The sequence below is a fragment of the Panthera onca genome, chromosome C1 (genome assembly GCF_046562875.1).
Source record: "Panthera onca isolate mPanOnc1 chromosome C1, mPanOnc1 haplotype 2, whole genome shotgun sequence".
NCBI lineage: Eukaryota > Metazoa > Chordata > Mammalia > Carnivora > Felidae > Panthera > Panthera onca.
In genome coordinates, this window is record NC_138346.1 from 150754757 (window position 1) to 150770217 (window position 15461).

Genomic DNA, 15461 nt, shown 5'->3' on the forward strand with positions numbered 1-15461 from the left:
GCGTACTTGAAAATTCACTGCATGCTAACCACTACACTTCAGGAAGCCCACGTTCTCTTTGAATCGTGAAAAGATTGTCTCTAATTCCACCTTAGACATAACCATATTTTCCACCTAAAGTGAAATTATTAGGTGTGGTAGGCAGAATAATTTCTCCCTGTCCTCTCTCTGCCCCAGAGATGTTCATGTCCAAATCTCCAGAACTTGTGAATGTGATAAGTTATATGGTAAAGGGGAATTAGGTTACTCATTAGCTGATCTTAAAATAGGGTGAACAGCCTGTATACCCAGATGGCTCAATGTAATCACTAGGGTCTTTAAAAGTGAAAGAGGGAGGCAGAAGAGGATGTCAGTGGGATGCAGCCCAATATTGCTGGCTTTGAAGATGGAGGGATGGGGTCACAAGTCAAGGAAAGTGAGCAGCCTCTAGAAGCTGGAAAAGAGATTTTCCCCCAGCGCCTCTAGAAAGAATCCAGTACTGCTGATACCTTGATTTTAACCCAATGAGACTCATTTTTGATATCAGACTTCCAGAGCTGGTAGATAATAAATTTATGTTGTTTTAAGCCACTAACTGTGTGGCAATTTATTATACTAGCAATAGAAAATTAACACGTTTAGGTAATCATTTACTGCGAGCATTACTAACCACCGAATAATCAGATGACAGACCAACTGGGGTTTCCTCACCACTACTTTATCCTCATTCCCACTTTCCTTTTGGCCATTTCATCAACATCACCATTAACAGCTGCGCAGAGGCTCTAAATTTAATGATTTGTTCAGTTTTAGGTTGTACTAGCACAGCTTCAAAAAGCTTGCTTGGCATAGCTTGATGCCGAGGGTAAGTCTGACCCGGAGTTAGAAGTGCTTTCAGCCACCCATGCTTTCCCCTATGCTCAGTTGCTAGTGTTTTCCGTTTCCTGCTTATATTCCAGAAGAGAAGAGAAATAAGAAAACAGGTGCATTGAGGTTTGTGACCACAATGACATACTTTTTTTGTTTGCTTGGTTTTTGCTTATGGTAAATTATTTCAGTTTGGGCCAATTCTAAAGCATTTGAAGTGAGATCAATGCAAGCCCTTCACCATGGGAATATCGTGTACACATGGGAACACCGCGGTGGGTGTACCAGTTTGTTAGGACAGCCATAACAAACTACCACAGAGCGGGCAGCTTAAACAACAGAAATTTATTTTCTCACAGTTCTAGGGGCTAGAAGTCCAAGATCAAGGTGTCAGCAGGGTTGGCTTCTTTTGAAACCCCTCTCCTTGGCTTATAGATGGTCGCCTTCCTCTTAGGTCTTCCTGTGGTCTTTTCTGGGTCTGTGTGTTCTATGTCCTAATGTCTTCTTGTAAATTCACTAGTCATAATCAGATTAGGGCCCATCCATATGACCTCATTTTACCCTAACTAAAGGTCCTACCTTCAAATACAGTCCTATTCTGAGCTACTCATATTCTGAGTACTTCAACATATGAATTCTGAAGGAACACAATTCAGCCCTTATCAGAGAGCCCTTGTCAAAGGCTATTAAAAAAAGCATATAGAAAATGTTCAGGACGGCTGAAACGAAAGCCATTTAACTTCACATCCAATATTTGTGCATAAGAAAAAATTTAAATGGATTTCAAATGATGATTTAGGGTGAGTGAAGATATGGCTAGAATTTTATAATTGGTTGTATAAGGAAATGAGAAAACTGGTATTTTGTATTAAGCCCTGACAATGATAAAATAAAGAAAGCACTGGTGTAAAAATAGTAAACATGATATTATAAAGTACATCAATATTTGTAAATGTTTGCAGTAACAATGATAACAATAAAAAATGGTAAGGTGTTAAATACCTAGAAAGTTATTTCTTGAGGTCAAGGACAACTGTAGAAACACATACCAATCAGTTAGCTAAAATCGGAAGAGGTACTATGAACCTCAACAACACTTCTGAAGAAAAAGGTAAAAATTCATAGTGCATTGTTCCAATATAAGGATGAGGGCTCCTGCAGTGTCAGTTATTTAAATATGTAAATTTTCAACATTAAGTTAAGAGTAAGTTAGACTAGTAGCATGAGGAAGTAGAAACACTTTTTAGAAACTATGGAATGAATCTAGTAGTTTCTTAATATATACTCAGTTGGACTAGATTGGTGGGCATTCTTCCCCTATTACTCTGTTCCCATCACCAAAGACCAGCATGAATACATAGAAACTAGAAACCTATAGGCATCTGTAGTATCCATGGAAAAGAAATCAAGAGATAAGGGCACCAAATAGAACTCAAGACACCGTTTTATCCTTTGAAGATACTTTAATTTTGCTGTTATGATTAATTAAAAAACACAGTTGTTTTCAGCATTTCCTAGCTACAATAGTGCATAGGAAATTCCATTCTAAACAAAGAAGTAATTAATGAAATAACAACACACCTTAACATTTACATTGATAGGTTACAGTTTACAAGGTGCTTTCACATACATTATTTCATTTGATTCTTACAACAAGCAGATAAAACGGTCAGTGGGAAAGAAAAATGATTTTTTTTTTTAGGCTTATGATGAGTATTTTCAGGCCAATGGGCAGTCAATACAAGAACATATCAAAAACAAGACAGCAATACCCACAAGCCACAATATCTGTTTTTGGTAGGTTGACAGTTTGATATCAGTTGGATATTTAGCATCAGTGAAGGAGGAAGGAATCAAAACAGACATAAGGTCCTTATGATATTCAAAAAATTGTAAGAACACTGTAAGAGATAAGGAGAAGAAAGATGCCCTAAAATATCACCTTACCGAGATTTACTTCAAAGCACATTATCCCTTCAAAGTGTCAAATAAAAAGAATTTTGTCATGACATGTGAAAATTAGAAAAGACCTTAGAAACCGCCTAATGGAATTCTTCCATTTTGTAGAAGAGAGAGCTGAGGCCAAGGTCATGCCGACTGTGACAGACCAGACCTGAGACCCAGATGTCTTGACTTTGAGTCAAGGGGTCCCTCCTCTGCAGTGCCATCTCCTTACCATTTACTGAGGAAAAATGTAATTTCTTCTGCTTCAAATAATGTAATCTGAGGTTAAACACTGATTCATTCCACTGATTTCTTATTCAAATTTTCATCCTGTTCTTGGCTAAATTGTGGCTGAAACTGGGAGTTTTATATAACTTGAAGATATTCTAATTCCGCATCCTTAATTGGTTGGAAATAGACTCCCTTGACATATCTGAAAGCTTGCTCATGTCCTTTAAGTGGAGAGAGAAATGGGAATGGCTAAGTAGCCCTCAAAACCAACGCATGCCGAGAGGTCATCTACCTAGGCAGATTCTACAGCAAGTTGTGCAGGGCAAGTAGTTATTTTATTTAAAACGTCTTTTTAGAACTTAGAGAAATCTTCTTAATTGCTGAAAACTAAAATGTAATAATCAAATTGTCATCCCCATGATTTATTAAAATAATTCTACAATAATATACAATAAAGCTACCATGGAATTTGTTGCATACATATAGAATACAACGATCAGCATGTTCTTGGGCCAAAAAAAACTGAATGAAAATATTTTATAGAAATGATGGTTTAAATTTATTAACATGAATGACATATTTTTTGTCACATAAAACTTGATACAGCAAAGTATATCATATTTTTCTTGCACATTTTAAATATAAGTGGACCAACTGAAATCAGTTATCAGCTCTTAAATGACATAACCATGCAGGAACACTTGACAACCAAAAGATGTACAGATGGATGCAGAGAACATCCCAGACAGGCTTTTTCAATGTCTTCAAAGGTTTTACAAGAGTGTGGTACGGAGATAAAGAAGTTGTCAGTGACCGGCACCAATAATGAAGCAAATAGAATGCTTATATACATTAAGATCAGTCTGATTAAAAACAACTCAACTTATATGCATGTAAATTGATCATAAAAAATGAACAGAGTTTACTTTCAGCTCTTTTGGTGTGTTGTTTTAAGATAGGTCACTGACACACGGAGATAAAACCAGATGGGAAAATTTAAAAGCAAAGAAAAAAATACTTAAAAAACAGAGTTAAGCCATGGATTCTCAACAAATGTGGAACTAACTGTGCAAAAATGCTTGAAATTTCCACTGACAGCAATGCTGTTGGCAAAAAAGAATTAAAAAAAAATTAAACTCAAATGCTAACATTGCATCTGCATGATCATACATGCTGTGTACGGAAAGAGGCTGGAAATTCTAACGTGTCTAAAACTATCACACCTCAAAATTAAAATACAGTTGTGGCAGTTTTAAAAACTTTGTCCCTTTTCCTCGTGGATGAGGCATAGGATGAACGCTGAAGCTACAACAGTGCCTCTCCCTCGGGCTGACAGATACTGTATGCTGGAATAACCTGGCAACAACTCCTTTTGTCCTTAACCGTGACAAAACAAAGCGAAGCAAAACAAACAGAAAAATCCCTATATAAATAAGAGTGTCTCTACACTACTTACAAGCATCAAGCCATTTGTTGGACTCAGCAAAGTAATTGTCCACATTAATGATCTTTTTTAGTTCGTTTTTTTTTTTTTTTTCCCGTAAAAAATTTACAAGGAGGACTTGAGAAACTAAAAAATTTGTCCCTTTCTTCATCAGTCGCGTTCTGTCAAAATACTGGCTAAAATCCTTACGGAGGAGCGAAGGTGTAGAAATCTTAAAGCCCTAATCCCTACAGCAATGACCAAGTGATGGTCCCCTACCAAGTGATGGGACCCACAGCTTTAGTTTCTCCTGTGAGTGAGCTGCCTGTGTCACACTGCACAGGTGGTCACCCGATTACTCACCGGGAGGAAAATACAAAAGGTGGTGAAGGGAGACGGAACCTCTGATCTCTAGAAATCCAAATTGCCGGGTGTAGCTACTCTATATTAGTCTATCCAAATGTCTCACCAGAGCGGTGAGTTCTGCAAAAGGTATTGTTTTGTTTTGTTTTGTATAAATTGCCTTGTTGATACGACACTCTGTCTTCAAAAATTGTCAGAAGTTTTGGCAAAACTGAGTCTGAGCTACTCAAAGTAAAAATAATTACTGGACGTACAGCCTCAAGCCATCGACCAACAACCATAACGGCAAGAACTACCGAAGGTAACACTTACCCTTCCTTTCAAATATCACAGAGCCATAACACTGCCCGTCTGAAATACCCACAAAATAAAATGGAGCACTGCTTGGAGAAAACCCGACGAACATGAAAAAGGAAGAAATGGGTGGAGGGGAGGAGAAAGCCCAACCAGAGGGAAGCGGGAAGGTGTCTAGTTGTGTGTTATGGCACAGACAATGCTTGCTTAGCGGTGCCTTGTTACATAGGTGGACGCAGAGCGCACACACGGACGATGGCAATAAAGACCTCACTCAGTCGCTGGAATGACGGAACTAGGTAACTGCTTCAACAAGGACGGTCTCGACTCCACCTGATCTCTCAACAGAGTGCAAAGACTGAGTGTGAGCTCTGATGTCATCTTGTTGCCCATCTTTAAAATTCACAAAATTCTTTTGCACATTTTTCTGTTATAGAGACACGGATATCTTCTTCTTCATAGTCATCAAAGTTGCTGGTATCTCCAGAGCCTCTGAACTTTGGTATGAATGGTGCTTCCACCTGGAAATGAGACAGAAAAATGAAGTGTGATATTTTGATTTATCATAGGAAAAATGTGTTTGGTCTTCACCCTAATCCCGGGCACAGAGCTCCTTAAACTCTTGGATGTCATAAGTGTTATGTTAATGAGGTGACTTTTGGAAAGCCCCTAGGTAACCTAAGGATGGGTGCTGGTTAGACACTCGGAACTTTCAGTCTCATCTCCTAACCTCAAGGAGCGGGGGTGGGGAGGGTGGGGGGCTGGAGACGGAGTTTAGTCACCAATGGCCAATGATTTAAATAATCATGCCTACCTAATGAAGCCACAGGACTTCAAGAGGATGGGGTATGGAGAGCTCCCGGTGAACAAGTGGGGATTGGGGGAGAGTGGCGTGCTTGAAGAGAGCAGGAAGCGCTGAGCCCCGTCCCCATATCTTGCTTTATGCATCTCTTCCCTCTGGCTGTCTTTGAGTTACATTCTTTTATAATAAACTGATAACAGTAAGTAGTTTCTGACTTCTCTGAGCTGCTCTAGCAAATTAATTGAACCCTAGGAGGGGTTTGTGGGAAACCTCTGATCTAAAGCTGCTTAGTCAGAAGCAGGTGCCTAACTTGCAATTAATGTCTGCAGTGGTGGTGGGTGGAGGGCACTCTTCTGGAACTGAGCCCTCAGCCTGTGGGGTCTGCGGCTATCTCCAGGTTCAGCGTTAAGAACTGAGTTAATTGCATGGTGGTCTGGAGAAAAAAAACCAAACCCACAAATATTGGAATCAGAAAGAGGAATAATGAATTCCTGACAGTTTCTAAATACTAAGGAAAATAAATTCCCACCATTATTATATGGTAGCATCTTTAAATGCCTTTAAGTCCCTAAATGATAACAGCATTAGAAACAGCAGCAAACAGGGGTGCCCGAGTGGCTCAGTCAGTTAAGGTGCCGACTTTGGGTCAGGTCATGATCTCACATCTCATGGGTTTGAGCCCTACATCGGGCTCTGTGCTGACAGCTCAGAGCCTGGAGCCTGCTTCAGATTCTGTGTCTCCCTCTCTCTGTCCCTCCCCCACTCACACTGTCTCTCTCTCTCTCTCTCTCTCTCTCTCTCAAACATAAACATTAAAAAAAGTTAAAAAAAAAAGAGAAAGCAAACAGTAGGTTTGCTATTAATCTCAACATTTTCATTCAAGGAATGGTACAATACTTAAGAGAGTTCTAGGATAATTAACTGTTGGTACCAAAATACTGGCACTTTAGGTTACAGAACTCCAGATTTTCCTTTATCGGTTCCTTATTTCTAAAGCCTTTATATTTCCATCCTTTTCCTTAATTCCCTTCTCTTGAGGTTACAGATAATTCTTAGATATACTTGTTTTGTTGTTGGTGTTTTTTTTTTTTTTTAAGTAGGCTCTAGGCCCAACACAGGGCTTGAACTCATGACCTGGAGATCAAGAGTCACATGCTTCACTGACAGAACCAGCCAGGCGCTCCTCTTAATCTTCCTTTTAATTCCCAAGTTTATTTTGTTTAAAATATCTAGCTATCAAAACTTTCTGGGAAGTTGGAAAGAAACATGTCCCTTTTAGAAAAATAGCATTGCTAAATTCTGAACATTTTTTTCTCCTTGGATCCTAAAATTAAAATGGCTTTCCTTTATTTAAAATAGGGACTTTATTAATATTAAGTGGTGCACTGAATATGTTTGAGGAGAAGATTTTAATTTTTACTTTTTTAAAAGTAATCTCTATGCCCAACACGGGGCAGAAACATAACATTTTAATTATGAGGAATTTTCAAGATTTTGATTTTCTTCTAATTAATATACTGTTATCCTAATTAAGAGCCCCAAAGACAATATAGATATCTGGAGAGACCAATAAAACAGGAGTCCTTGTTTAATGGGTACACAGTTTTCATTTTGCGAGATGAAAGGGCTCTGGAGAAGGACGGCAGTCGTGGCTGCACAACAGTATGCACTTAATATGATTGACCTGCATGATAGCAAATTTTGTTTTGTGTATTTTCTTACAACTAAAATATATTGAACTATATATTCTTTTCCTTGAACATTGATAAGAATTCCACATAGTAAATATACAAATATTTTGGAAATTGAATAAAAGCTACCATCAAGGTATGTAAAACAGTGTGGTGTGTAGTACAAGAATAGACAGAAAGAACCCCTAAAGCATAAAGTCGGAAACAGACCGAAGTATGTAATAATTCAGCATTAGCAAAGGTGGAATTTCAAACAAGAGGTCAAAGAAGAATTATTCAACAAATGGTGAGAGGGTAACTGGCTAATTACTAAACAACGACAAAAAGAAGTTAGATCAAAAAGCACTAAAAGAAAATACAGATTCAATAAATCACCCAAATAGAATTGCTCTTGACTACATAACATATCCAGTTGAGATAATAATGCTAAGGGCTGTTTCATGAATTTAACGCCTAGGAAGTTTCTGAACCCATCTTATGAGATGTGGAGACTACTGCCCTCATATTGTTTTGGTCTTTGCTGCATTATTAAATTCTTTTAATGCTTTGTTTTTATATTCTTTTCCAAAAGATATAAACTAGGAAAACCGTGCTATTAATATTAATTTATAGCATTTACATTTTTTTCCTAAGGAAATTCACTCATGTGGCTGCATAGCAGTATTAAATATGGCAAGTCTCTGAAACATTAGAAGCTTTGGTTTTATGGAAAAAAAATAAAAAATTAAATATATTCAAGATGACAACACTTTATAAATACGAATTATCTTTAGGAATTTGAGAAGCAATGTTGAGAGAAAAGTAACTCAGCACAGCAAAATCTTTCTTCAATGTCTCAATTTGTTACAATGGTAAAGTGATAAAGACTGAAAAATATCTGATGAATCTAGCTATTAAATGTTATTAAATCCAGCTGTTTGCCAATTCCAGGAAGGAGAATATATTTGTTTATTTTTGTCTTTCTAATGCGGCTTCACATCAGTTTTGAAATGCAAACCTTTAGGACATTGTTTACCTAATAATTACCATAATATTGTGAAGAGTAAGAGGCAAGGGTAGGAAAAATCTGACACTGAACACATTTCAGATTGGGGCGCCTGGGTAGCTCAGTCAGTAAAGCATCCAACTCTTGATTTCGGCTCAGGTCATGATCTCACGCTCTGTGAGATCAAGACCCGCCTTGGGCTCTGTGCTGACAGCATGGAGCCTGCTTGGGATTCTCTCTCTCCTTCTCTCTCTGCCCCTCCTGCATGTATGCATGTGCTCTCTCTCAAAATAAACGTTAAAAAAAAAATTTCAGATTGATGGTCAAAATAGAATATGCCTTCTCTTTTATCAAGTAGAAAACTCATTTTTTTAAAAACTCATTTTTAAGTTGTGGGCTGGAAAGGTGCCTTAAGTCCTGCATAGGATTAATTCAAAGGTAAAAAAATTAAAACCACGTGTTAAATTGAAAATATCTTTACCACATATAATTTAAATACTAACTTCCAAAAGCTTTTAAATTAAAGAAAGAAATGGCTCACCTTCCTCTGGTAAATAGCAATCCAATCTGTTGTAGCAAACCACTTGTGAGTTTTTATATCACTCACACCATTCTTCAGGTTTCCAAACCGTTTCGTCAAATCCACCTGCAGCAGGTTCCTTAGAAGGTCCTTGAGATCTGAACTGAAGTGCGATGGGAATCGGACCTGTATGAACACGCCATGTGGTCAAATTCACATTCCAGTGGTTATCATGGCCTCACCTTCAACGGACCATAGACATCTGAAGAAAATGCTTTAAAGGGTTAATAGACCCCATTTATGAACTCCTTGCATTCTTACTGTGGTTCTTTACAAGTGCCACCATCACCTTATAACTTGTATCGCGTGTCATGACATTACCTCAGTTGATCTTTATTGAGGTATGTTGTAATATTTGTGTATGTCTGTTTCCCCCAGATCATGAGCTTCTGGGGGGAAGGTACTGTGCCATTTTGTGTTTTTATTCCCAGAATTGATTGTGTCATTTCAAATAATGTAGTTCATCTAGTCAACAATTAGTTATTAAGACCTACTATGTACCACACTGCTCTAAGCACTAGATATATAGCAATGAACTATGACATATTTGGTGACTATGGTATTAACTCTATTCTAAAGATGGAGAAACTAGGATTCGCAGACATTGTATAACTTACCCAATCACTAGACTATAAAGTGGCAGAGCTGGGACTAGAAATCTAGTCATGATTCCTAGCCGCATAAATTTTGTTCTTTATTACACTGTCTTCAAATAAATATAACTCCTTAACATATATATTCTGAGTTTCCAAAGCGCAACACGATGTGCATTCTCATAGTCTCAAAGGAGAAATTAAATCATAAGCATGCAAAGCTAGACCCTATGGCAAAGCCAGACTCGTAACTATAGTCTCCCGACTGCTATTTATGCTATTCTGTAAATAAATGCTTCTCCAAGTGTGCTCCTAGGGCCCACATTCAGCAGAGTCAACTGGAGGGGTAGAGGGTAAAAATGCCGATCCTGGGGCTTCAAATGATAGGGGCACTGGGTCTGAAATTCTGAGCTTTTATCTCTATTCATGAAAGCCTGAGAAGCACTATCTTCTCTACTTTGTGCAGAAGTTTTATTTTCTCTCCTAGTGACAGATCAAAAAAATTTTCATGTAAATAATAAACTAAAGTCATCATCATACCAGAGGAAAACTAAAATTTGTGTCCAACAACCAAGGACTATTTGAAGGTTGAATAGCTAATGACCCAACAGGATTTGGGATTAACTCAAATAAATTAGCAACTGAAAGCCTCATTTTTGCAAAGCCCGTATTACCACAGAGTATAAGAGGGTTTATGTTCCAAAAAAGAAAAAAAAAAAAGGCACATGAATTGCTCCTTCTTTAGTTTTTACTTCCAAAAGTAACGTTTTATTAATATAATGGCTTATTAGAAGTTAGGCACTGTGCTAAACTTTATGTGCAGTGGTTCATAACCTAACATTACGGTAAACATGATTATTATCTCCACTTACAGGTGATACAATTGAAAGTGACACCAAGTAAGTAACCTGCCTAAGATTACAGAGCTAATAAGTGGTACAGCTATCATCCCAAACCAGGTACTCTTGGCTCTGGAGTATATATCCTTAATTATTCTATACTGTTTTTCATGATTCAATAACCTGAAAAGAGTTATTGTCAGGACACTTCTAAAAGACTGAAATTTTCATCTTAAAAATATTTGCTGCACATTTCCTCATTTATCCCAGTTGGAGTAGAAACTAGAGAATATGGGGTATTCAAAAGGCATAGTGTCTAAAAATAACATGACTTATTTTTATAGTGGTTATATTCCAACTTTGCTTAGATTCCAAAGAAGTAGCTTACTTGAAGTAGAGCTGTCTTTGTTTAGAATAGAGTCCGCATGAACTGTTCAACGTAATATGCCAGTTATTCTCCCTTTCGTGATGTTTGGAATGGTAGACAATAATGTACTACATATACATTATCTTCTGGGGGTGCCTGTGTGGCTCAGTTAGTTAAGCGTCCAACTCTTGGTTTTGGCTCAGGTCATGAACTCATGGTTTGTGAGTTCAAGCCCCCATCAGGCTCTGTGCTTGCAGCCTGGAACCTGTTTGGGGTCTCTCTCCCTCTCTCTGCTCCTCCCCTTGCTCACGCTCCCTCTCCCTCTCTCTCTCTCTCTCAAAAAGAATTAAATAAACTTAAAAAATATCTTCTGAGGGGTGCTTGGGTGGCTCAGTTGGTTAAGCGTCGGACTTCAGCTCAGTTCATGACCTCATGATTCGTGGGTTCGAGCCCCACGTTGGACTCTGTGCTAACAGCTCAGAGCCTGGAGCCTGCTTTGGATTCTGTGTCTTCCTCTCTCTCTGCCCCTCCCCCACTCACACCCTGTCTCTCAAAAATAAACATCAAAAAATTTTTTAAATTATCTTCTGAATTCAGGTAACGTGCAATAGAGTGCCTAAAGAATATACACACCTAAATAGAGTAGATCTTTATTTTGGAATGCAGATAAAGCTCTGGTCTTGGATTAATGTGCGTATGTATCTTTGTAATCTTTAGAACAGTGATTCTCAAATGGGGAGCTATAGTAGGGGCTTATGATGGTGGACATCGGCATTTGGAAAACTTATCATGTGACAGACATATCCTCTTCACCTCCATATCACAAGTCTTCTTCCCCAGAGATTCTGACAGGTAGCCCACCTCATATAGTAGGCATGTTAATGATGAGAATCTGTCATATCCTTTAAGTATACTGAAGGAGAAATAATGAGAATCATTGTGAAAGTATTTTTTCCATGACTGTTCTGAAATGTAATCAGAAATGTAGTTTCTTTGTTGATTTGACCTTCCAAAGAGCCATGTTGATTCATCAAATTGAAATTAGCAAAAACCAGAAAATGACTTAAACACAATTATGTTTCAGATGCAAGACTTTACTTATGGCATGTTAACTTGGAAACACCAAAGGTTTCTATCATGGGAAGCATGATAATTTTTCCTTCAAAACTGTATTAAGAGTATTATTTCTATTATTATTATTGATTATAACTGCTGTAAAAATTGAAATCAGAATCCTAGAGTATTGGAGCAAAGGAAGTCTTAGTTTAATTTAATCCAAATCTTCATTTTAAGATAAGGAAACCAAGCTCCAGTGAGACTACCAACTCAGTCAGTTTCATTGTTGGGAAAATAACTGAATCCTCCTGATTCCTACGTCTCTCTGATAGTCCATTATGGGGCAAACAATGTGAAAGTAGCTGTAAAGAGCCAGATGTGGAAAAGAAAAAGTCTGGACCCATTAAACCATTAGATCTGAGAGATAAGATTATTGGAAACTGGCATTATTTAACATGAAAGAGGTGTTTGTGCAATATACACTTCCTAGAGTGTTTTTTTGATCTTTTTTGCCCGATATTTCCTGTTTAGAATGCTTTAACAACCGTTAGGGACTAAGTTACTTCTGAGTTTCCTAATCTATTCATGAGAATAAATCTATTTCTACAACGAGGTATAGACATCAGAACAAGCTTTTGACATATAGTGCGTATCAAAAAGTTTGTGACAACTAAAAAAATACATGTTTAGAACACACAGATGACCACCTAAGTCAGTATCTCTGAGAGTGAGTGTCCACTTCATGAGAGCTTCATGAAAGCAGAGACCATAACTAATTTACTGTATCCAGCACTGTCTGGCATATAATATGAGCTCAATGAATATTACATGAATGCATGAATTCACATCTGACAAATAATGATCAAACACCTTCCATGTGTTAGGCACCAATGTGCTTGGCATATAGTAGTAAACAAAATAAGCAAACAGTCCTACCTACAGAGTTTACATCCTAGTGAGGATGAGAGATGATAGATGATAATTTAGCAACAAGAGCGATCCTTTACAAATGTTGTCATCCTATCACACCTCACAAAGTCTTGCATTGTAAGGTCTTTGATGTTTACTCTGAAGAAAATGGGGAACCACTGCAAGCTTCTGGAAGGAGTAACAGGATCTAATTTAACACTTTTAAAGAACCACTCTAGTGACTCAGAAGAGAGCAATATCAGTGGAGGTGGCAAGAAGTGGTTGAATTCTGTGTGTATGCTAAAGATAGGTAAAGATAGAGTCAAAATGGTTTTCCTGTGCTTTAGATATGGAGTGAGGACTCCAGAGTATGTTCGCCTGAGTAACTGAAAGGATGGTGTTGCCATCAACTGAGACGGGAAGAGCAGTGGGAGGAACAGATTTGCCAGGGAAAACAAAAATCTGTTAGTTTTAGACAGATTGAATTTAAGACATGTATCGAATACCTGAATGGAGATCTCAGGTAAGAAGTTGGCTACAAGGGTCTGCAACCCAAGAGTCAGGTATGGACTGAAAAAGTGAATTTGGAAATCGTCAGTTGGCATTTAAAGTCATGAAACCGGATGAATCCACCAATGGAGGAAGTGCAGAGGAAGAAGAGGACCAAGGCAAGGAGGATCAACAAGGAGAGACCAGTAATGCAGAATAAAACTAAGATTGTGAAGAGTTACTGAAGCCAAGTGAACAAATAATAAATGAACCACTGAACTAAATTCAGTTTCTGGCTTTGCCACAAACTACCTTTTATCTTTGGGCAATTCTGAGTCTTGATTTGCCTACATATAGCATAAGGGAGTTAAACTGAATAAAATTGAACATTCTTACCATCTCAAAAGTCCCACCAGCCTATCACTTCAATAGAAAGAGTACCTGGGTTCCATTCCCAGCTCCAGTTACATACATTCCCTATGCATTAGGGCAAACTCTTTCACCTTTCTGGTCTCTATAAAATGATGAATACCCCCAGGTGTGAAAAAAATTAGGTAATTTTTATGAAACTGATGCAAGGCACTAATTCAATACATTTTTAATTTTTTCAATTTTTCTGTTAGAATAATATTTTAGTGATCTGAAGCTGACTTTTGAATCAAAGAAGAAACTTGGAAGGCAACAATATCTATCATTAGATATCTAGACTAGTCTGTGCTAGAAACATCGTTCGGAGAATGCAAGAAGTTCCTTCGTGTCTCATGCTCCACCTGTTCATTTATAGAAAAAGCACTTTCTTCTTTTCTTTTGGTACTTAAATTTGGTAGAGTGAGGGAGAAAAAGGACAACTATGACCCTGTTTTATAAGGACAGCATTGTAATTATAGCTGATACCTTAAATAACTTCATCAAATTTCATTATGTAATATGTTAAACCAACTAAGAAATTCACATCTGAATTCACTCGATAGAATATTGATTCTGTTTTCTGCACTAGTTATACATTTTTTTTAAGTTTATTTATTTATTTGGAGAGAGAAGAGAGAGAGAGAGAGAGAGAGCAAGAGCATGAGTAGGGGAGAGAGAATCCTCAGCAGGCTCTGCAATGTCAGTGCTAAAGCCTGACAAGCGGCTTGCACTCACAAACACAAGATCATGACCTAAACCTAAACCAAGAGTTGGCCACTTAACTAACTGAGCCACTCAGGCGCCCCTCAGCACCGGTTATAAAGTCTTGTACATTTTGGTTTTAGGAAAATTAGTATTTTCTAAAAATTAAGAGGAAGTTACATCCATAAAGCAAATCTGATCATGTTGTTACCATACCCATACCAGGGGATTTAAATTCACTAACTGCTTTACTTTTTTTTTTTTTTTTTTTTTTTTTTTTTAGCTTTAGAAATAAGACCAAAATCAAATTTGTCTATGCTCAGCTTAATCACAGAATTACAAAGTTGGTCTTTGAAGAAGAAGGGAAAATTTTTACTGCTTTTCTTCTACAAGTGACAGGGAGATAGTTTAACTAGTCACATTACTTTTTATGCATTGAGATAAAATTTATTGGCTTAAATGACTCAAAAGAGTTTGCACCCAGCCAACAAACAATAATCTGTTAACTTCTGTCCACAAGCATGCTAGAATAAATTTTTAAAAGTTACCTTTCAAATTAAGTACAGTTGTTTTTTTTTTTTTAAGTTTGTTTATTTTGAGAGAGAGGGAGAGCATACAAGAGCAGTGTAGGGGCAGAGAGGGAGAAAGAGAGAGAATCCCAAGCAGGCTCTGGGCTATCAGTGCAGAGCCTGACGCAGGGCTCGATCTCATGAATTGTGCGATCATGACCTGAGGCAAAAATCAAGAGTCAGATGCTTAACTGACTGAACTACCCAGGTGGCCCAAATTAGGTGCAGTTCTAAGAAATCTGTATCCCAGTAACAAATTTATCTAGCAAAAATGAGCATATACATTAGTAAATTTTTCAAAAGGCATAACAACTTTTCACACATTAAGCTTTCTATAGATATGGTACCAACCTCCACACTGCCTCAAAGG

General features: G+C 37.6%; 1 protein-coding gene across 8 annotated transcripts in view; it reads right to left on the minus strand.

Moving 5' to 3' along the window:
* Positions 1-3112: 3112 nt before the first annotated feature.
* Positions 3113-15461, minus strand: part of PRKACB (protein kinase cAMP-activated catalytic subunit beta) — a 131575-nt gene continuing 119226 nt past the window's right edge. For all 8 annotated transcript variants that reach the window (XM_060621731.2, XM_060621728.2, XM_060621729.3 and 5 more), the window contains 2 exons: positions 9121-9285; positions 3113-5622 (listed from right to left, as the gene is read on the minus strand). In XM_060621731.2, coding sequence (XP_060477714.1) covers positions 5497-5622; positions 9121-9285 — 291 coding nt within the window. In that variant the 3' untranslated portion in view covers positions 3113-5496. The remainder of the gene's footprint in view (positions 5623-9120; positions 9286-15461) is intronic.